This window comes from Eubalaena glacialis, chromosome 2 (genome assembly GCF_028564815.1).
Source record: "Eubalaena glacialis isolate mEubGla1 chromosome 2, mEubGla1.1.hap2.+ XY, whole genome shotgun sequence".
Taxonomy (NCBI): domain Eukaryota; kingdom Metazoa; phylum Chordata; class Mammalia; order Artiodactyla; family Balaenidae; genus Eubalaena; species Eubalaena glacialis.
The window spans coordinates 59,042,133-59,064,767 of record NC_083717.1 but is presented as its reverse complement, the minus strand read 5'-3'; the positions used below and the strand labels follow the sequence as shown (position 1 = coordinate 59,064,767).

The 22,635-nt window shown below is 50.6% G+C and overlaps 1 protein-coding gene across 1 annotated transcript in view; it reads left to right on the top strand.

The window, feature by feature from the left end:
- The window catches only part of ACSBG1 (acyl-CoA synthetase bubblegum family member 1), a 49,666-nt gene that overhangs the window by 24,658 nt on the left and 2,373 nt on the right, over positions 1 to 22,635 (top strand). The window contains exons 3-11 of the mRNA XM_061181847.1: positions 11,896 to 12,116; positions 12,576 to 12,664; positions 12,966 to 13,086; positions 18,056 to 18,136; positions 18,229 to 18,378; positions 18,731 to 18,907; positions 19,695 to 19,876; positions 20,872 to 21,102; positions 21,794 to 22,011. Coding sequence (XP_061037830.1) covers positions 11,896 to 12,116; positions 12,576 to 12,664; positions 12,966 to 13,086; positions 18,056 to 18,136; positions 18,229 to 18,378; positions 18,731 to 18,907; positions 19,695 to 19,876; positions 20,872 to 21,102; positions 21,794 to 22,011 — 1,470 coding nt within the window. The remainder of the gene's footprint in view (positions 1 to 11,895; positions 12,117 to 12,575; positions 12,665 to 12,965; positions 13,087 to 18,055; positions 18,137 to 18,228; positions 18,379 to 18,730; positions 18,908 to 19,694; positions 19,877 to 20,871; positions 21,103 to 21,793; positions 22,012 to 22,635) is intronic.

Sequence of the window (22,635 nt, the reverse complement as noted above, 5' to 3'; positions counted from 1 at the left end):
GCATCTGGCAGCCCTGCAGCAGTGGGGCACAGAGAATAGACAGGTTTCAAACAAGCGGGTAGGGAATCCCAGAGAGGGACCCATCAGAGAGGACTGGCAGCCAGGGGCCAGGCAAGGGCCGAGGGTGGGGAGGGGGGCACCAACTTTAAAGGAGGGGTGGGGAAGGAGTAGGCAACTGTAGGGGAGGCAGCAGGGCCATTCTGGTTTATCAGGACTTCGGGAACCTGGTAGGGACAGCCAGGCTGGGGGCGAACCTGGACTCTCCATCCTCTGCGCAGGGCTAGGCTGCTGGGGATACTGAGATGGACAGTATCCTGCCCTCACAGAACTCCTAGTCTGAGGGCAGACAGGCTCTGGGTGAAGGGCACACAGAGGCTGAGGAAGGAAGGCCTGCTACCTGGGAACTGGGTGATCAGGGTGCTTCCTGGATGAGGAGGACCTCTAGCTGGCCTCAGACGTTTAAGCTCCCTCTGGGCCTAGGCCTAAGCTGAGTGGTCTGCCCTTGGGAGTTTAGCATCTAGGGCTGGTGATAAGAAGAATGGGACAATCTGGGAGGGGCTGAGGAGGCTTCTCAGCACCATTGCCCAAGGGACCCCAGGCACTGCCCAGGGCAGTGCCAAGCAGACCTCATTGGCTCCCACAAGCCTGCCCTGTGGGTCACACTCCTCCCAGCCCCAACTCATATAGCCTCCAGGGTTTTGAAGGGTGGAGGGGGAGGCTCTGGAACGCAGCTGCAGTAAGATCCAGATTCACCATGGCTTGAGTGCCCACTGTGTGCTGGCCTGGCCCTGGGGCTTATTTCCACGATTCCCCAGCAGCTCCAAGAGTCCCGGCTCCACACTCTGTATGGGAGAGAATATTGGAGCAGCCACATGTGGGGAGGGGCCTCGAAGCTGCCATTTCCATAAAATTGAGAAAAGGCAACTATCTGTACCAAAGACAGTTTGCAGAGGGGGGCTTCGGCGGATTACAAGAGGAGTTAAATCGTTCTTCCCCACACATCTGCCCCCTTAATAAGAGCAACTTTTACTGAACATTTACCGTATGCTAGGCTCTGTGCTCAGGGATTAACTTTCATCTTTCATCTTCTCTTCATGGCAGCAGTGGGGTAGGCACTTTTTTAAAAAAATTATTTATTTATTTTTATTTATTTATTTATGGCTGTGCTGGGTCTTCGCTTCTGTGCGAGGGTCTTCTCCACTTGCGGCAAGTGGAGGCCACTCTTCATCGCGGTGCGCGGGCCTCTCACTATCACGGCCCTTCTTGTTGAGGAGCACAGGCTCCAGACGCGCAGGCTCAGCAATTGTGGCTCACGGGCCTAGTTGCTCCGCGGCATGTGGGATCTTCCCAGACCAGGGCTCGAACCCGTGTCCCCTGCATTGGCAGGCAGACCCTCAACCACTGCACCACCAGGGAAGCCCCACTTTTATCATTCTCATGTGGTAGGGCAAACCGAGCTCAGAGAGGTTCAGTGAGTTCCTCAGAATGACACAGCTAGTAAGATGTGGAAGTCTTAACTGGCACACTGCCTCTTTGGGACCGTTTAGGTGTGGTCCCCTCCCCTCCTGCATGCCCTGGCCAGCCCCTGCCTCCTAACTGCCGAGCTGCAGTCCCTCTGGAGAGCTCTTGGAGGCTTGCCTGCAGGAATCAGAGTTCACCTGGGTCTCCTTGAGTTCCCAAGAAGCTGGAGGGTCCTCAAGCTCTGGTCCCCAGGCTGGGCTCTGAGCCGCCCAGATGGCTGTTCTCCCGGGGACAGCTCCACTGAGTTGGGCCACAGAGCAGCTGGGATCTGACCTCCACACAAAGACAGCCTTGTGCTGGGCCTAGACATACATTTTTTTCTAGCCCTTTCTGGGTGAAACATGAACCCCAGCTGGATCAAGGCAATGTCAAGACCACAGGGAAGAGGAGGGGATCCAAGGGAAGCAGCTGCCGGGGATGGGGCTGGTGGAGGTGCTGGCCAGGCCTGTTCCCTACACTCACTCTCCCTAGGAAACTCTCACACCCACTGTGGAGTTTTGAGCTGGAGGTCAGGAGGCTGGGAGCTCAGCCCAGCTTGTTCACCAGGCCTCCCTCTGTTCCACGCTCCTACCCTTCCCAAATGTTTCAAGGGCATGCGTGGTGTTTCGGCTGGAAGGAGACAGGTACTACCCTTGTCCTCAAGGAGCTCAGAGCCTGCAGCTGGGGGGCAGGGAGGGGCCCTTGGGACAGTGTGAGGCAGAGGATCCGCTGTCATTTCAGCTTCTGGTGGGAGTGGGGGTAGGGAAGGTAGGAAGGACTTCCCAGAGGTCAGAGGAAATGGGAACAGGTGGTAATCTCAGCCCCGCCGGCTGAAAAAAGCAGAGCCTCTGGGGATCCTTGTAAAAACTCTTCGCTAATCAAAACGTCCAGTTCTGTCAAGCCACAGGTGTGCCAAGGGCTGGACAAACTGTTCTGGCCCAGGCAGGCCTTGACCCTAATCTCTCATCATGTCCTGAAGCCACCGTGGCCTCTTCCCCTCATATATCCCCAGAGTGCCTGGCATGGGGCTAAGCAGGTTCCAAAGACCCTTAGCAAAGGGGCCCTGTATGAAGAGGGACCCTCCTGGTGCTCGTCCCAGACAGGCCTTTGCAGCAGGGGCTGCTGGATGCCGTGCCCTGAAGAAAGAGATCTGTCCCGGCCCTAGAACCACATTTACCCAGGATCAGTGTCTCCCTCCTTCTGCTTAATCAGCTTCATTCCAAGGCCGTTCCCACAGGCTGCAGAAAACACCCCGGGCTTCTCCTCTCTGCTCTCGTGTTTCTCCCTTTCCCAGCTAATTGAGAGTGACTTCCTCTGCTGTTCAGGCGCCTTTATTCCAGAGCCCCAGAGAACACAGCTCCCTGCCTGCCTCACCACCCCCAGCATAATGGGCGATTGTAAGACACAGGCCAGGGTCAGGCCAAGACGAGGTGGGGCAACATGAGAGAGAGTAGGAGAGGAGAGAGAGGCAGGACAAAGTGCAAGCGGGGCCTTGGGAAAGCCCACCCCCAGCACTCAGCGGACATTCTCTGGGTGTGTGCTTGGGGCTGTTGGCTGCAGGCTGCCTGCTAGCTGGGTTCTCTGTAGATCTACCCATAGATCTAACCATTGGATGCCTTTCAGAATCAGGTCTGGTTTGGATCTTGGGTGCCTTGCTGGGTGATAAGGACCTTGATTGGGTCCTGGGCATGTTTTGGCTGTTATTGCAGCAGTGTGATGGCTGGGCATGGGATAGACCTATGCCCCTGTTGAGTTTCGAGGTGAGGGGATGGGGACAAATTTAAGGGTCTGGCAACCCATCCTGATTTCTTACATTTCTGCTATCCTCCAAGGAATCACCTGCAGGTAGGCAGGCTGGGAGGTACCACGGCAGCCCTGGACCCACTCGTGATGCCTCCCTCCTGCTCAGTTCTGAGCAGCCTAATTTGTGGCAGAGGGTCAGGGGACTCAGGTACCACTCTCCTCTTCCGCCAACACCATCCCCAAAGGAATAGACCATGGACCCCCGAGCCTAAACCTCATTCACTGACCAGCCCCCTAGCCACTGGATGCGAGGCAGCTGCCAGTCAGAGGTCTTGTCTCGGTCAGTCCCAGCTCTGTCCCTAACTTGCTGTGACCTTGGCCATTCCTTCCCCCTCTGAGACTCAGTTTCTTCTCCCTCTGATGGTATTATGTGTAGGAATGGCCTGCCTCCACTTCTCAAGGATGCCCTACCCCCCACCGCTCCCCCACCACTGAGGTCTCAGTCTATGTCCCTGATGGGCATCACATGTTTAGTTTTATTTATTCTTTTGGCAAACATTTATTGCAAGTCCAATGCTTGCATCAGAAGTTCAGAGTCTAGTCAGAAAGGACGGAGAGAGATTTCTTGAGCACCCACCATGTGCTAAGCTTTTTAACAATATTACTTTGATGCAGATCTTTTTAGTTTTGTCTATGCATTTTTATATGCACTTTTGTTTGTTCCCTTTTCTTCTATTGAGGGTATACTCTGGACATCTCCTTGTGTCATTAAATATTTTTTAAGTACTATTTTGATGACTGCCTGTGAATCCATGATATGGCTGTACTCTAATGAATTTGTCGTGTCCCCCTATTGGACACTGGGTTTTTTCCAATGATTTTGTTAATAGAAACAGAGCTGCTAAGATATCCATCTCCCTGTTCTCGCTCTATGTGTCTCTGATTGTTTCCCATGGGTACTTTCTAGAAGTGTGATTGCTGCGTCAGAAGTTACTACTTTTTTAAGCCCTTTGATATTTATTGCTAAATTGCTCCCAGGAAAGTCATACCAATTCACACTTCCAAATGGCACAGCACCCTTGCCAACAGTGGGTGTTGTCTGTTTGTCTAATGACATCTTTGCTACTTCATGTTCTTTGATTTTAGGAGAAACCCAGGTAGGTAGGTAGGTAGGAAGGTAGGTAGGTAGGTAGGTGAGTTCAGATGGCTTTAGTTGATGGAGGTTATCATGAGGACAGGCAGGGAAGAAAGGAAGCTTAGACAGTGTCCAGTGGGGATGGGAAGAAATAGACCTCCGTGGTTCCCCACTCTGGTGACAACCACTGTTGCTCAAACCCAGCCCCTCTCTGCCCCGCCGCCGCTGCCTGCTTGTCTCTGCTCCCCACACTGTGCTAGGACTCCTACCACCCACAGATCTCGGTGGATCTGTCATGATCTCTGCATGTCACAGTCCAACTCTGCAAGAGAGAGGCTCTGAGTGGATCTGTCGCCGCCCACAAGGAGTGCTCCTTCGGGGCAAGGCCCAGTACGGTGACCTCATGGCCCCTGTGCAGGGCATGGGGTTCTGGTCTCATTGCTGTGGCCAGGAGAGCAGGGCAAATATCCAGTGCTTTGTGGGCAAAGGACCCCTTCTGACTGCTCTGCCCACCTTGCTGATAGCTAAGACCTGGTCTTCTACCTCGCTGTCCAGAGATTTCTCTTCCGACAGAGATGAGATTGGGAGAGAGAATGGTGTGAGCAAAGGCCCAGAGGTGGGGCTACATGGACATGAGAAGCAGGAGAGGACGAGGCACTGCAGGCAGGGAGGCTCATCTATCTTCGCTTCCATCAGTTCCTAAGCCTGAGGCCACTGAGCTGTGGTGGACTCAGGTCAGGAGGACACTGAGTGGGGCTGGGTCTTGCCAGGCCCTACCTGGGGGCTCTCAAGCGTGCAGGACGGAGGTTCAGCCCGCCATGGCCCACTTGGGCAGGCATCTGCTCCGGGGGCCCGCCTCTCTCTGTACTTGGGCAGCAATGTGTCCTGTACCACCCTCATGCCATCCTGGGGGGAAGGGAGGAGGGGAGAGAGGGAAAGGCCCAGGTCCCCTGGACACACAATCATTCAGTCCAGCCTCTGGGACTGGGATGGGACAGAGGCTGACTTGTGCTTCCGCTAAGGCCCCCTGCCCTCTTCTCAGGTCTAGGCTTCTGTGCTCAGGACCCAGGGAGGAATCAGACCTGCCTTTGAGAGCCTCCAGCCTGGTGGGAGTGGCAGACCCAACCAGGACTCAGCCCGCAGTGAGGCTCAGGCACTGAAGTCCCCAGTGAGGGGGTGGCACTTGGGGCTTGAAACGTGGGAGAGGTGGATGTGATGGGGGAAGGGTGTTTTAGGCAGAGTCGCAGCATGGGCAAAGGCCCGGGGGTGGGTGGGAATGAAGGGAACCGGGAGCAGCTCAGCTTGGCTGTGCTGAGGTGGGCAGAGACTGGCGAGCCCCTGTGGGGAGGGCCTTCCTTAGAGGCCACAGTGAGGGCATCACCCTGTGGTCAAGGGGAGATGTGGGAGGCTTTCCAACAGGTCAGATTTGCGTTCAGAATGGTCACTCTGGGTGCCTCTGGAATGTAGGAAGTGGCAGTGGCCGGAGGTCCTGGCTGCCCAGGGTCACCGAGCCAGAGCCCCAGTGCAGGACTTGGGCAGGAGGCATGACGGTCCTTTCCCAGGGGAGATGTGGGTTCTGGGGTCGGCCTAGAACCCCACCGTGACCCCAGCATGGCCAACTGGAACTGTGTGGGTTTGGGAGTCAGACTGTGGGTTGGGATCCCAGCTCTGCCAGCGGTGACTTCGCCTCTGTGAGTCTCACAGGATGGAGGGTTGTTAAACGCAAGGTCATAGAACAAGATGGCACGCAGCCGTCCTGGCACAAGTAGGGTGCTCAGTAAATGGGAGCTGTGCCCATTCTAATTCCTTCAAGGGAAGGAGAATGATTGGGCCTCTGGGAGGCCAAGGGCAGGGGCAGGCCCCTTCCCACCAAAGTCTTCCCTTCTGGCTAGTCTGGGGTTCAGACAGCTGAGCCTGTGCAGTAAATGTAGAGAGAAAGCTGCACTGCCTGGTCACCCTTCCCGAAGGACGTGGGTCCACCAGGGGTCGGGCCTCTCATCCCTGTCACAAAGCAGCTGGGCTAAGAGGAGACTGATCTCACAGACCAACTGCCTTTCCTTCCCTTGTCCATTCCTTCTTTCCTCCTTCTGAGAAGGATGTGAGATGACTTAACCCCAAAGCATAGGCACCATGAGATAAAAAACTAACACAGGGGAAAGGCAGAACCGTGTAGTTAGTGGGAGAGAAGAAATCAGGTGAAGGAACTCTGTCCAAAACGTCCATCAAAATTTTAAGTGCTTTTTTCTTCAGATGCAGTAAACCTACTTCTAGAAATCTATCCTTTGGAAAGCCTAAGGGCTAAAAGCTGGAAATCATCTGAGTGTCTTTCAATGGGGAAGTGGTTGTGATATGTACATTATGATATGAAATTATGATATGGCCAACGGAGCCGTATCAACACAGCCACACACACACACACACACACACACACACACACACACACAATGAGAGAGATACATTAATGTCACGGAAGTTAAAAATGGATGATTTGCCTAATGGCTGTTTGAATGTAGGAGCCAACATTTAAAAATCAGATGATTACACATAAACACCCAGATTTCCGGTAGCCCTCGGTTTCCTTTCCTCCTGGGCACCAAATCCTAGAGCCAAGGAGCAGCCACCCCTTTAGATGAAGCGTGTGCTCCCCCCACCCCACAGTCCCCACCACTCCATATTGCCTCCCTGACACTGAGGCTGGGGTCGGGGCAGTGATCACTGCCCTTGTATTGCAGCTTTCCTTAGTAAAACATTGCACTGTTCTCTGTCTTTATCAAAAAACAGAGAAACAAAAGGTAGACTACGAGGGCCACGTGTCTCAAGGAAGATGAGAGGGAGCCTATTTCTTTGTGAAAATGAAGACTGTGCCTCTGTGTTTCACATGCAGATTCTGGGACTCTTCATTCATTTATTGTTTACTCTTATTTATTATGATGCTGGTACATTACCTACCTATCCCCCATGGCCATTTTGGGTTTGCTACCCTTGATTAATACAATAGTAACATGATTCTTTTTTTTTTCCCCTTTGGATAAAAAAACAACAGCAACAAAATTAAAACGAATTCCTTGTACGTATATCTGTATAAACATGACATACACCAAATGTCAACAGTGGTTACCTAGACAGGCAGCATTAAGAAAGCCCTATCCCATTTTATATCATGTACTTCTAAATTGTTTCCTATTTCTTAGAACAAATATGTATTGTTTTGTGATTTTTTAAAAAAGGTTATAACTTAAAAGATGGTGAGTTAAAGTTAAAACTTTTGGCTGAGGGAAGCTTTCACAGCAGATCGGAAGCCTTAGCTGTGATGATCTTGGCACGCCTGGGGGAACAGGTAAATGCAGTGGAGCATGAGCATCTAGCAGGGCCCACAGGAGAAATTTGCCTTTTCTGGTCTAAGCACCAAGAGGAATCTGTACCAGGGAAGGGAAGAGAACTACCAGCTACTGGGAGGTGACTCTGCCAGGCTCTGGGCACGCAGGCCGGGCTACCTCACAGAATTCTTGTCCCAATTTGGGTGAGGAGGTCGTGTGTCAGCGTTCCATTCTTCCTCCCCCTTTTTTTTTTTTTTGGCTGTGCCACACACCTTGTGGGATCTTAATTCTCCGAACAGACACCGAACCCAAGCCCTCAGCAGTGAAAGCGCGGAGTCCTAACCACTGCACCACCAGGGAATTCCCCTTCCTCCCATTTCTTTTTTTTTTTTTTTTAATGTATAAGGATATTTATTGCAGTATTTTTTATATAGTAGAAAAACAGCAACAACTACAACAAATCTGGGGAAAATCTGATATTCATCACCAGGGAAATAGATAAAAAGCTTGAACATTAAAAATAATGAGTCAGATCTATATATGCTGACTTGGAAGGAAGTCCATGATATATTGCTAAATGGAAAAAGGAAGTGGGAGAGATTTGAGGAGTGGTTTGAGCATCTGATTATTAATTTTTGCTTTAGAACGCTTTGTATTATAAGCAATAGCTGCTTGATTTTTTCATTGGACAAAAACAAACAATTTTGAAAAATGGCAAAGAAGGTATCGTGATGACTTCGAGTTTGCATTCAAGTAATTTAAAATAAGTAAGACAGACTTTTAAACAATTAACTCTAAGACCAGTTAAGAAAAAAAAAAAGAACCCTCTATAGGAGACATTTAATGTTACCAAAGCGCATAGAAATGTCATGGGGAGCTGAGGGGTGATTAAAATTGAACTGGAAAGGATTTAGGTAGAATGATTGAATTTTGTCATACCCTTCTAAGAATATTCTAGACCAAATAAAGTCAGAGGCAGAGGCTGGGAATGGCTGAATGAGGCAAAATGAGACTGGATTGCAAAGGTTCCTTGCTTCCAGTTTGCTCTGTCCAATTGACCAGCTCTGATTAAGAAGACACTAGTTCCCACCACACTTGAAATCTTGGGAATTGAGCCCATTGAAATGTTTGCTTATACAGAATTTTGTTGAAATTTTGTACATGTAGCCTAAGAGTGTTAAAATAATCTACAGGGGGCATGTATATTTTGAATTAGTGTTTTTGTTTTTTTCAGATATATACCCCGGAGTGGAATTGCTGGGTCATATGGTAGTTCTTTTTTAGTTTCTTGACATGCACTCCAATGATCACAACAGCATTATCTACAATTGCCAAGACATGGAAGAAGCAACCTAAGTGTCCACTGATAGATGAATGGATAAATAAGATGTGATATATACATATATAAAATATATAATGGAATACTGCTCAGCCATAAAAAAGAACGAAATTTTGCCATTTGCAGCAACATGGATGGACTTGGAAGGCATTATGCTAAGTAAAATAAGTCAGAAAGACAAATACTGTATAATATCACTTATATGTGGAACCTAAAAAATACAATGAACTAGTGAATATAACAAAAAAGCAGACTCACAGATATAGAGAACAAACTAGTGGTTACCAGTAGGGAGAGGGAAAGAGGGAGGGGCAATATAGGGGTAGGGGAGTAAGCCTTCCTCCCATTTCTAAAAGCAGTTTTATTGAAATGTACTTTATATGCCATCGAATTTGCCCATTTTAAGTGTAATGATTTTTCACTTTTTCTATGATTTTTAGCAAATTTTCAGTTGTACAAACATTACAGCAATCCAATTTTAGAACTTTTCCATCACCCCAAAAAGATCCTTGGTGTCCATTTGTAGTCACTCCCCATTCCCACCCCAAGCCTCAGGCAACCACTAATCTGCTTTTTATCATTTCTGCCTTTTCTGGACATTCCATGTAAATGGAATCAGACAATACATGGTCCTTTGCTTTTGGCTTCTTTCACCAAACATGTTTTTGAGTTTCATCCATGGTGTTGCCTGTATCAGTACTTTGTTCCTTTGTAGTGCCAAATAGTATTCCGTTGTGTGGAGAGGCCACATTTAGTTTTCACTTACCAGTTGATGGACATTTGGTTGTTCCTGCTTTTTGACTACTATAAATAATGCTGCTATGAACATTCATGTACAAGTCTTTGTGGGGATGTGTGTTTTCGTTTCTCTTGGGTAGATACCTAAGAGTGGAATTGCTGGGTTGTATAGTAGATTTATGTTCAATTTTTTAAGAAACTGCCGAACTGGCTTCCAATATGGCTGCACCATTTTACATTCCCGCCACCTGTATGAGGGCTACAGTCTCTCCATAACCTCGCCAACCCCTTGCCCTTGACGATGATTAAAATGGAGCTAGGAGGAGAAAGGCTTGCCAAGGTCACACAGCAGGGAGTGGCAGAACGGAATTGGAACCCAAGCTGACCTGACTCCACAGCCTGTGTCTTTGCCCTGGTCTGCTCATGTGAATGGACTTTCACCTTTGTGCAGGGGCTGGAGACCCTAAAGAGGTTGATCACTGGGATCTGCCAGGCTGGGGTCCCGGGATATGGGAAAGGGGCTTGGAGATGTCTGAGGAGTGATTGGAGAGGGGTCCTCAGCGGCCCTGGCTCACGCCTCCACCTGGGGATGTGGGTCTCAGTCTGGGGAGGAAGTGGATGCCAGCCAGCATGGTTCTGACTTCTGTCAGTACATGAGGCCTGGCACTGGGTGACCTTCTCTCTGCCCCAGCCCACCTTCCCAGGCTGCCATTCCCCTGCCTCAGACATTCCCTTCTTCTGCTTGGGCCAGAATATGTCCCCTTGTCCCCCATCCTTGGCCTCCATGGGAGGAAGGATGGGGTCTCCTGTCCCAGCCCCAGGACCTTTACCTCTTTCTGCCAACTTCAGGGTCCACATGAAACCTTAGAGTGTTGAACAGGAGGGACAAGGTCATCAGTCCATCTGCTGCCTCGGGGAAGGGCTGGTCACAGGACCCCTGTTGGTCCCGCTTCGAGATGGACATCCAAGGGGGTGGGACCTCTCCATCTCAGCATGGGTCTGGCTAGCAGGTGGCAGCGTAGCCCCTGTGGTCCTAGTCAGCCCTCACTCCCCCACCGTTGGGTCACCCTTTTAGAATGACCACCATGGCCCCAAAAAGTGGCCTCATGGACAAAAGTATCTAGACCACTCATCCAAGCCTCCTTTACAAATGATCTGGAGAACTTGGAAAAAGGAGGAACAAAAGCATGCATTTATTGAGCCCCAACTATATGCCAAGGCTTTTTCATTTTTTTGACCCTCATATCATCCATGAGAACTAAACCCTCACCTTTCCCCTGAGAAAACAGACTCAGAGGTTCAACAGCTCACCTCACATCTCACATGCTAAATGTTAAAGCTCTGTTCCTACCTACCGCACACAGTAAAAAAGGCTAGGTTGTGCCCGGGACACTGTCCCAATTGTGAACATTGGCATCAGGCATACCTTTCCCACTGTGTGACCTTGGGGAAATGACTGAACCTCTCTGAGCTGCAGCTGCCCCATCTGTAAAATGGGGCTACCAGACCCATGTTGTGCAGACTAGATGAGATCCCCATGTGAGGGATTCGCATGGGGCCTGGCACTAGGCAAGAGTGAGCAGAGATGGTTAGATTATTTTCTGGCACTGGGAAATTTTCCAGGCTAGTGATCAGAGCCTGCTGGTTTTCAGTCTCCTCTAGCCCCTTGGAAGGGTTGCTATTTTTGATGCTTTGACCTTCTGTCAATTGGGTCTGTCCCCAACCCATTCTCAGGAGGCAGAGGAAGGGTAGAAACCCCAAAGGATCTGACAGTCCCACTCTTCTGGGGCAGCCACAAACCCACTGCAGACTGCCCACCCTCAGGGGGCAAATCCCAGCTGGCATGAAAGCAGGAAAATGTCCAGGGTCCCCAAGGCCTCCTCCCCTCCAGCTATTCTCTCTCCTCTTCCTTGCTGCATCCCTAAAGGCTTGCCCGTCCTTCAAGGCTGTCAGACCTCCCCCTCCAGGCAGCCTCCTGGTGTGTCTGCCAGCCCCCTTGGCCCAGTGCCCAAGGCATTGTTGGGACCAGAGGCCTGGGAGCTCTGCTTAAGGTAGGACCAAGGGTCCCCTGGGGACAACCCTGGGCTGGCACGATCCAAGCTGTGGTCTCCCGGACCCTGCAGAGGAGGCGCTGTGGACAACTCAGGCCGATGGGCGCGTCCACCTGCGCATAGACCCCAGCTGCCCACAGACTCCCTACACTGTGCATCGGATGTTCTACGAGGCTCTGGACAAGTACGGGGACCTCAGCGCTCTGGGCTTCAAGCGACAGGGCATGTGGGAGCACATCTCCTACAACCAATACTACCTGCTGGCCCGCAAAGCCGCCAAGGGCTTCCTAAAGGTGAGGGAGCCCCTCAAGGCACAGCCTCTCCCCTCCCCAGCCCTGCCTTCCAGCTCTGGCCCTCACAGGCCTCCTTCCGACGCCCCACTGGGCAAGCCCTTAGAAAGGATAACAGTAAATCCAGCCCATTTGTTGAGCTAATTGTCCGCTCTGGCCTGGTGCTGAGGGTTTATGTTCACTGGGCCCTTGCCATGTGCCAGGACGTGACACGAGCTTCTCGTTTTTTGTCCCATTCAAGGGGCCTGGGAAGCCTGGTGCACTGGGTTGAGGGATGGGCTCCCTGGGAAGGCCCTGGGAGGGGCAGCAAGGGCTGTTGAGTGACTGGTCCCCCAGGGCACTCTCTAATGAGGGAGCCTGGGAGGGTGGTCCCTGAGGTGGGCGGCAGGGTCCCCTGCAGTTTGGAAAGGGGGCTTGGTGAGAATGAGAGGCTGACCCGGCCTGTCTGCCTTTGGCCTGGAGCTCGGCCTGGAGCGGGCCCACAGCGTGGCCATCCTCGGCTTCAACTCCCCGGAGTGGTTCTTCTCGGCAGTGGGCACAGTATTCGCAGGGTGAGTGGCTGAGGGAGGGGCAGGGTCTCCAGTGGGTTGGAGGTGGGCAGAGAGTGGAGAGAGGGTCGTTATCTCTTTCTAGGGGCCCCCAACCCCGTCCCCAACATCCCATCTCTTCCCTGGGGCCCTCTCCAGCACCACCTTTGTCCCCGCTCTGCCTGGGGCGACTGTGCTGAGCCGCCTGTCTGGGCCACGGGAGCTCTCTGGGCCTGGGGGCTGTGGGTGTGTCGGGCAGGGAGCTGGGCCAAGGGGGTGGCCCGCTGCACCTGCCCAGACACGCATCCTCCTGGGTCTCCTGCAGTGGCATCGTCACTGGCATCTACACAACCAGCTCCCCTGAAGCCTGCCAGTACATCGCCCATGACTGCTGTGCCAACATCATCGTGGTCGACACGCAGAAGCAACTGGAAAAGATCCTGAAGGTTTGGGGAAAAGGGACCAGGGCCACGGGGGTCAGGCTGGGCGTCCTCACAGACCTCCAGCTTACAAGGGGCTTTTCCACCCTCCCTGCCAGAATCCTCCATCATTCTCAACAGCAACCCGCCCCACCACACGCACACAGAGCAAAGCAGGGCAATGGCGGCTGACCCATTTGCCAGGTCTGAAAATTGAGGCCAAGAATGTCCAAGGGACATACCCCACATCCCCCAGCCAGCCTGCTGTTCCCCATGGCTTTCCCTTCAGGGGAGGGTTGTGTGCCCTGAGGGTGGCTCAGGGCTCTGACACGTGAGCACCCAAGTCTGAGTCTCGATGGGGAGTGGGGTTGTGGGCTGCCACAGGGTGGGGCTTGGGCTAAGCCACAGCAAGTGCCGCAGGGTCTTCTGAAGACAGCAGGGCACCGGAGCAGCTCAACAGTGCCTCTTGGGGCAGCTGGGTCTTTTCTGGAGCATTGATGCCTCCTGATTCATTTAAGGTCCCTCCCTGATTGGCTCTGTCCCCATGGGCACCACGCTGGCATGCAGTGGCCTGAGGGCACCTCTGTGCCCCAGCTACACCCAGTAGCCTGCAAGATCCTCCCAGGCTCCCTGCATCTCAAAGGAGGCTTCCGAGTTGACTTGTTGGCTTGGCCCTAGTTCTGGAGATATCACCTGGACCTCAGCTCCCCACCTGTACCTGAGGGCGGGAGAAGTGGTCTCCAACCTCCTAGGACTGTGGGATCTGGATCGCAGGACGGGCCTTCCCTCAGCTTGAGTGGAGAAGTCCTTTTCTGTCTCCACTCCTTTTGAACCCCGTTGTCAGGGTTCCCTCATTCTGAGGGCCTCCATCCTGTCTGACTTGGATAAATGCTTGAGATTGGGGGAGGAGATGTGGGTGCAGATAAGGTGGCCCAAAGTGAACGGCTCTGAGAGACTGAGGTGAACCCGAGCTGTCCTCAGCACCCCCTTGCTCGCCCTCCCCCTCCCCAAGCACTCGGGCCCTTCACTTCATAGAAAGGGGACAAATATTTAGAGAACAGTGCACAGCAGGGGTGTCCCAGGCCCCCTAGGACTCAGTGGGGCCCTGATTTCCTCAGGTTTGGAGGCTTCATAGATGCCAGAGGCCTCTGACCCAGGTGCCCCCAGGCCAGCTTTGCTTGAAGCCCCACTGGTTTGAGATTCCTTGAGAGCCTCAGCTACCAAGTAGCAATGGTGTTAGCGCTCGTCCTCAGCCTCACTCGAGGGAGTCACACACTCGTCAGCATGGGCGCTCATGTCAGAACCCCAGGGTGGGGAGGGCAGTGGAGCCTTAAAAAGCCCCCCAGTAGTTTTGCCCCATCCCTCAGGGAGACAGCCCCCCTGCGTAGATGGTTGATCTGATCCCAATGCCCTCCCCCTGCCCCATTTTGCCACTGAAGAAACCGAGGCCCAGACCTACTGAATCAGAAATGTCCACCCTAGGTAATTACTTAAAATTCGTATTATGAAACTTTCCAGACAAACAAAAATAGAGAGAAGAGTGTAGTGGACCCTCATAGAGTGATCATCCAGATTTAATCATCATCACTGTTTTTTTGTCACACTCATTTCATCAATTTACCTATTTTGCTGAAGTATTTGAAGGCAAATCTCTGACATCACAGCATTTCACCCCCCGAAAATTTCAATACCTCTAAAATATATGACATTTTTCTTAATCACAGTAACTTTATCACCTTTATTTACACAAGTCAAAGAATTCTTTCATATCATCTAATACCAACAATGTCTTTTTACAGTTTGTTCGTTTGAATCAAGATCTAAACCAGGCCCATGTGTTGCATTTGGTGGTGTCTCTTAAGAGTCTTTTAATTCAAAACAAAGGCCCCACCTTTTGTTTCCCGTACCATACACCAGTGTGGTCCAGGACCGACAGCATCCCCCAGGAACTTAGTTTCAGAACCCCCCCAGACCTACTGATTCCAAAACTCAGGGTATGGGGCCCACGCCTCCTGGTGATTCTGACACAGGCTCAAGTGTGAGAACCTCTGTCATTGACATGCTGCAGAAACTAGGTTAGCCTTCCTGAGCTGTCGTTCAGCTTGTCCCTCTAACCTCTGCACTTCCTGTTAGATGGCAAGCGTTGATGCATTTCAGATTAGACAGTGATTGGCAGGAACAACCCATAGGTGGCGCTGTGTACTTCCCATTGCACAACCTCGAGAGGCACATGATGTCAGGTGGTACCTCGTAGTGAACTCTGAGCTTCATCCGTGGATTCCTGTGGTGGCCACCTGCTCATCCACTGTGACATTCCCCATCAGCCTTTCTCCACTGATGATCTTTGCCTGAATTAATTATTTCATGAGCCATGGGAAAATGTTTGTTTTCTAATTGATCAGCTGGGATTCTTCTCCAAGGGAAGAACTTTCTCTCATCACCTGGGACTCTTTGCTACCTGCAGCACCCCATTTGTACAGAGCAGGTGTAGTAGACAGAATAATGGTCTATGTTGGTGACTGTTCCACACATATTTGAAAGAATGTGCATTCTGCAATTGTTGGGTAGAATGTTCTAGAAATGTTAATAATGTCAACTTGATTGATAGTGTTCTAATGTTGTTTAAGTCAGCTGTTGATTTTCTGTCAGAAAATAGATTTTCTGTCTATTTTCTTTCTAACAAATACTGAGAAAGGGAATGTTGAAATCTCCAGTTATTGTTGTGGATTATCTATTTATCCTTTCGGTTCTGTTTTTGCTTCGTGTATTTTGAAGCTCTGTTATGTATACACATATTTAGGTTGTTACGTCCTCTGGATGAATTAATCCCCTTATCATTAAGAAATGTCCCTCTTTATCTCTGGCAACTGTTCTTCCAAAGTTACTTTGTCTTAAATTAATATAACCACTCCAGATTTCTTATGATCAATGTTTGCATGGTATATATGTTTGCATTGTTTCACTTTTAACCTACCTGTGTCCTTATTTTTAAAGCAAGACTCTTATAGACAGCGTATAGTTGGGTCATGCCTTTTAATCCAGTCTGACAAAATTGTCTATAAAACTACCAGTTGGCTGTTTCCCATTTGTCCCATCCATTCTTTGATCCTTTTCTCCCCTTTCATGACTTCTTTTGGATGGAGTTTTCTGTTTTTATTTTGGTTTGTTTTTGAGTATTCCATTCTATCCATTGGTTTACTAGCTCTCCCTCTAGTGTTTGCTCTAGGGCTTACAATATGCAACTTTAACTCATCACAGTCTACTTTCAAATAATATTATAATATAATATTGTAGTACTTTACATATAATGTAGGAATCTTACAGCAGTGTACTTCCTTCTCTCTCCCATACTTTGTGCTATTGTCATTTATACTTAACTTCTATGTGAGTTATAACCCCTGCAATGCAGTATTTTAAACCATCAAGTATAATTCAAAGAAATTTTAAAGGAAGGAAAAAATGTCTTTTTATTTACCCACGTATTTGCCATTTCTGGCACTCTTCATCCCTTTATGTCGACCCCAAGTTTTCATCAGGTTCATCTTCCTTCCTCCTTAAGAATTTTCTTTCTTTTTTTTAATTTTATTTTTTTTATTGGGGTATAGTTGTTTTACAATGTTATGTTAGTTTCTACTGTACAGCGAAGTGGAGTTCCCTGTGCTATACAGCATGTTCTTATTAGTTATCTATTTTATACACATTAGCATATATATGTCAATCTTCAACATTTCTTGCAATACAAGTCTGAAGGCAATGCATTCTGTCAGCTTCTCTTTGTCTGAAAACTTGTTCATTTTTGCTTTCATTTTCTGAAAGATATTTTCATTTAGTTTATAGTTCTAGGTTGACAGGGTTTCTTTTTTTTTCTTTCAACACTTTAAAGACTTCATCCCAATGTTTTCTACTTTGCATAGCTTCTGATAAGAAGTCTATAATTTCTTATCTTTGTTCCTTTCCACATGGTGTATCTTGTTTTTCTGGCCGCTTTTAAGATTTTTTCCTTTGTCACTGGTTTTCAACAGTTGGATTATGTTGTGTCTTGGTGTGGTTTTTCTTTGTGATTATCCTGCTTGGGGTTCACTGGGAGTCTTGAATTGATGGATTTATAGTTTTAATCAAATTTGGAAATTTCTCAGACTTTTTTCAATTAAAAAAATATTTCCTGGGACTCCAATTACACACGTTAGGCTTCTTAGTTTTCTCCTGCAGGTTAATTTTTTCCATTTTTTTTTCTCTCTTTCAATTTCATCTTGAGACTTGAGTTTAATTAAGCCTTTCAGAGCAGGTTTAGATAGCCTTTCCTCTAAGGCTAATTTAGCCCCAGACCTAAGACCTGACCCTTCTGGGGTCTCTATTTCCAGAGGTCCCTCCACTCTGGCTGATGGAGACACAAACAGTTCTGGCCCCATACATGCTCTTGTTTGTCTTCTAGCACCAGTCATTGATCTTCCTCCAGCATTTATTCTTCATCTAGTTTCATGGAGTTTCACCTATGCCTGTGCAGGTTGATAATCCGCCAAAGAATCAAGAGGACCCCTAAAGAAATTTCTAGAACTCTTTCTCTGCATAGTTCTCTCCTGTCCGGTATTCTGTCCCACAAATTCTAGGCACTCCGGCTTTCCTGAACTCTGACCTCTGACACCTCAGCTCAGTGAGATAACTGAGTTCTGATTTCCCTCTACCCTTTCCTCTCTTCTCTCTTCTGCAGTCACACAGTCCCCTGTTGCACTCAGCCAGGCCCCAGGTTGTCTGGTTTTCCTTTAATAGAAGTCATTCCTTGCCCCCTGCTTATCCCACCTTTGCTGCTCCAAAGTTCTCCTGATGGGGAACCATGCATGAAGGGTGGCAAGTGTCCTGCTGAGTGAAAGGTCAGAGCTGGGGACCACCAACCTTTGCCACAAGGTGCCTGCCAGGCTGACTAACACCTGGAGATGGGGCTCTTCTCAAGAGGTGACTTTTTAAAATGAGACCCCATTTATTTTTCCTGTCGATACAGATCTGGAAAAACCTGCCACATCTGAAGGCAGTAGTGATATTTCAGGAACCTCCTCTGACAAAGATGGCCAACGTGTACACGGTATGGGTAGAGGGCTCGTGTGGGGCAGGTGGGGGTCTGTGTGAGCCTGCCCAGCTAAACCGGGCTGCCTGCACTCTCCCACCTGGCCACAGATGGAGGAGTTCATGGATCTGGGGAATGAGGTGACTGAGGAGGCCCTGGACACCATCATCAATGCCCAGCAGCCTAACCAGTGCTGCGTGTTGGTCTACACGTCAGGCACCACTGGGAACCCCAAGGGCGTGATGCTGAGTCAAGACAATGTAGGACAGATGCCCAGATGGGTGGGGGTGGGCTATGGGTGGATCTGGACAATGGCCCTGCCCTAACAACTCCCAGGGAGTTTCCTTCAACCCCTCAGCTCAGGGAGCTGGGATAAGTAGGACAACCCTTAAGTCTGTGGTCCAGACTGAGCCCAGCAAAATGGTGGGGGATGGGAGGGGGAGGCCTGTCCCAGGGTGTTTCCTGCAGAGATGCCCAGGAGGGTGAACAACCTCTAGGGTGTTCAAAGAACACTCCAAAGAAATAGCCCAAGCCCACAGGGTGGCCACGGATGTGAACACTTCCAGGGCTGGCTTTGTAGACACTGCCAGGACCCATCTGCCTGTCCGCCAGATCACATGGACAGCACATTATGGCAGCCAGGCCGGTGACATCCAACCCGCAGAAGTCCAGCAAGAGGTGGTGGTCAGCTACCTGCCCCTCAGCCACATTGCTGCCCAGATCTATGACCTGTGGACAGGCATCCAGTGGGGGGCCCAGGTCTGCTTTGCTGAGACTGATGCCCTGAAGGTCAGTCTGCCTCTCTGCCTAAGTGGGTGTCCAAGTGTGTGTGCAAGGGCCTGCCCAAGTGTGTGCGTGTGTCTGTGGGCCCTGTGTGTGCATTCATGAGCATGCCAGTTCCCCGTGTGTTTATCAGTCAGAATTCTTTCAACTGCAATTAGCACAGCCTGACTAATGATGACCAAACAAGAAGGGAAACTGATGATATTACATAAAGGAAAGTTGAGTCAGAGTGGTTTGTGGGTCCACAGTGCCATCAAGGACGGGCCACCCTCAGAGTAAGATCACAGGATGGTCACAGATGGCCACGGCCCTGCCCTGCATCCCAGCCTCATAAACTACACCTGTGCTTGGGATCCTTCTTTTAACCATGAAGAGAACATCCCCAGAGCCCCGTAGCGGACTTCCCCCTCCCCTACATTGGCCCAGATGTTGTCCCATGTCCATTCATCAACCAGTCACTGCTTAAGGGAATGGGATTACCATGTTTGAGTCAGACTAATAAAAAGTCACTGCCCCCAGGACTGGGAGGGGACTGAGGTACTTCTGAAGCATCTGGCCACCCTGGTACCCGAGCAACATCAAGGTTCTTTCAGCAAAGAAGAGCAGTGAGTAGATGGCTGTTGAGTTGTAGCCGACAGTATGTGACATGAGTTGCAGGCGGTGTGTGCGTACACCTGTGCGAGCTACTGTATACAGGATGCCTGCGTGTGTGCAGGCTGACTCTGGTGACAGGGCCCTCCTGGCTCCCGGCCGGCTCTGAACCACAGCCCTGTCTCTTGCTGGCTGCGAACAGGGGAGCCTGGTGAACACGCTGAGGGAAGTGGAGCCCACGTCCCACATGGGGGTGCCGCGGGTGTGGGAGAAGATCATGGAGCGGATCCAGGAGGTGGCGGCTCAGTCTGGCTTCATCCGGCGCAAGATGCTGCTGTGGGCCATGTCGGTGACCTTGGAGCAGAACCTCACCTGCCCGAGCAGGTAGAGAGGGCCAGGGGGCAGGAGGCCTGGGGAGGCAGCAGGGCTGGGTCATAACCCCAGGACACAACCTAGGATCTGATAGGCCAGGTTTGTCCAGGCCCCATTGGCCAGGCTTGTCCAGACCCCTGCACAGAGGCCCCATCCATGGCTGGGCTTGAGCCCCTGTTCTCTTGCCAGATCCCACAGGACACCATCACCCCATCTTTGGGTCTGACTGCAAGGACTGACTTGCTCCCTCTGGGGTGGCATTTACCTCCCTGGGAGCAGCTCCTGGCAGTCTCCTGAGGGGTCTCCTGACTTCAGTAGGTGGCTATAGAGAAGGGGCCACAGTGATGGGGGTTTTCCAGCCTTACCATAATCCAAAGTGACCACTCATCTCTCGCCCACAGCCTTTCGATTGCTTTAAAATTCCCAACCAGTGCTGTGGGAGGATCAATGGCATTAATCTGGCCTGTTCCAATTTAGAAATATTTTCCATTACTAGTGTGTCTGTGAAATGGTATCATGTCTCATGAGACATGTACACGTATCTGTGCACTTAAGGCTTCATTTGCACAGACATGAAAGTGAATATGCATGAATGACCCATTCAAGAGCTTCAGATGGGATCAGACACATGTTTGTGTCTGTGCATATATACTTCAAGTCTCTGCAAGTGTGTATTACTGTGTGTGCGAACTTGCGTGCACCTGTGTTGTCTGTGCACGCATACACAGCTGAATCTGGTTTTCTAACTTCCCGGCTCAAGACGTGTTTGCACATAACTACATGTACACACCAATGCATGCATGCATGTTCACAGGCAGGGCCAATATTAAAAATATTTAGCAGTGGATTCAGCATCGCTGCTAACCAATCAGAATAGATCATTGGACCGGCCATTCCGGGTACCCATGGAACACCCACCCTTTTAACGCAAGTGTGTATGCATGTGTTTGTGTGTGTGTGTGTGTGTGTGTGTTGTCTTCTGTGAGCCATTCTCCCTCTCCCACCAGCGATCTGAAGCCCTTCACAACCAGACTGGCAGATTACCTGGTGCTAGCCAAGGTCCGCCAGGCACTGGGCTTTGCCAAGTGTCAGAAAAACTTCTACGGAGGAGCCCCCATGACCGCGGAGACACAGCACTTCTTCCTGGGCCTCAACATCCGCTTGTATGCGGGCTATGGCCTCAGCGAGACCTCGGGCCCTCACTTCATGTCCAGCCCCTACAACTACCGGCTCTACAGGTGTGGCCCAGGTTTCAGCACATATGCTGGCCAGCATGTCCTGGCTGACACCCTTCAGTGTCCCCCTGCTGATTAGGTCCCTGAGCCCAGGCCACTGGACTATGGGTTCCTGAGTGCCAACCGGTCTATCTTGGGTCAAGTCCCTTGGCCAGGCCCGAGTCTCGTGGGGATGGTCTCTGCGACAGTGTCACATCGGTCTGTGGTTGCAACCAGGCTTGCAGCCCAGGGGCTCCCTGAGCAGGGTTCTGATGGAGGAATTTCCCGTCGGCCCCTCCCTCCAGTAGGGTGGGGTATGTTAGAGGGTGTCCCAGCATTGCTGGTAGCCCCGGTTCCATCTGGGATGGGAGCTGGGGGGACTGGGCCAGTCCTCTGGCGTGGGGTAGGGGGCAATCAGCTCTAGGGAGTGAGTTGAAGGATTCTCTGTTGTGCTTAAATACCTCCCCTCCCTGCTTGCCCATCACAGTGCTTAAAGTTGTCCCATTAGGATTTCCCCCACTGATTCATTCATTCACCTAAAAACCTTTAACTGGCCCTACCTCTCAGCTCTGAGGACCCTATTAAATTACAAAAATCCTGGGAAAGGACATTCTAGCCATCGGAGAAGACTAGATGGATCAGACTAGGGGCTGATCCAGGGCTTGGAGGAAACTGCTCCCTCTGACCGTGCCTCCCGGCCCCTCCATCCCCACAGCTCCGGCAAGGTGGTGCCGGGCTGCCGGGTGAAGCTGGTGAATGAGGATGCAGAGGGCATCGGAGAGATCTGCCTGTGGGGCCGCACGATCTTCATGGGCTACCTGAACATGGAGGACAAGACGTGTGAGGCCATTGATGCCGACGGCTGGCTGCACACGGGCGACTCAGGCCACCTGGACGCCGACGGCTTCCTCTACATCACTGGGCGTCTCAAAGGTGAGCGCCTGTGGCTGGTTTCAAGGCTGTGCTGGGACGTCGGAGGAATTATACTGCCACCACAATTTATACCCACTACAAGTGTTGAGCCCTTATTAAGTGCCATGCACCTTGAATAACATCATTTTACTTACTATTGTCTCCCATGGGAAAGATGCTATCATTACCTCGACTTATTAATGAGGACAACCAGAGAGGTTAAGTAACTTGCCCAAGGTCACCCAGCTAGTAAATGACAGAGTTGGGATTCAAACTCCCTAGATAAACAAGGCAAGTCTTTCCAGAAAATTTGAGGACATAAATATGTATTTTTATATGCAAACATGGATATGAGGCAGAGTAGAACACAAATTGGACATAAAATTTAAAATAGAGCATGAGATTTCAAAGAAATTTCCCATGAACAACTTGGCTCTCCCAGGGAAGTAAGTTGGGGACACCTCCGTGGAAGAGGTGCTTTGCTTACTTTGCCCAAGTGGATACAGTGCCCTCAGCATCCCTGTGGGAATCCCATGCCCCAATTTCCCAGGGGAAACTGAAGCTCGGTGAGTGGGTAAACACCTTTCTGGAAATCACGCAGGCAGATGTGTGATCGAGCCTGGGTCCTGCTTAGAGGGTCGGCTC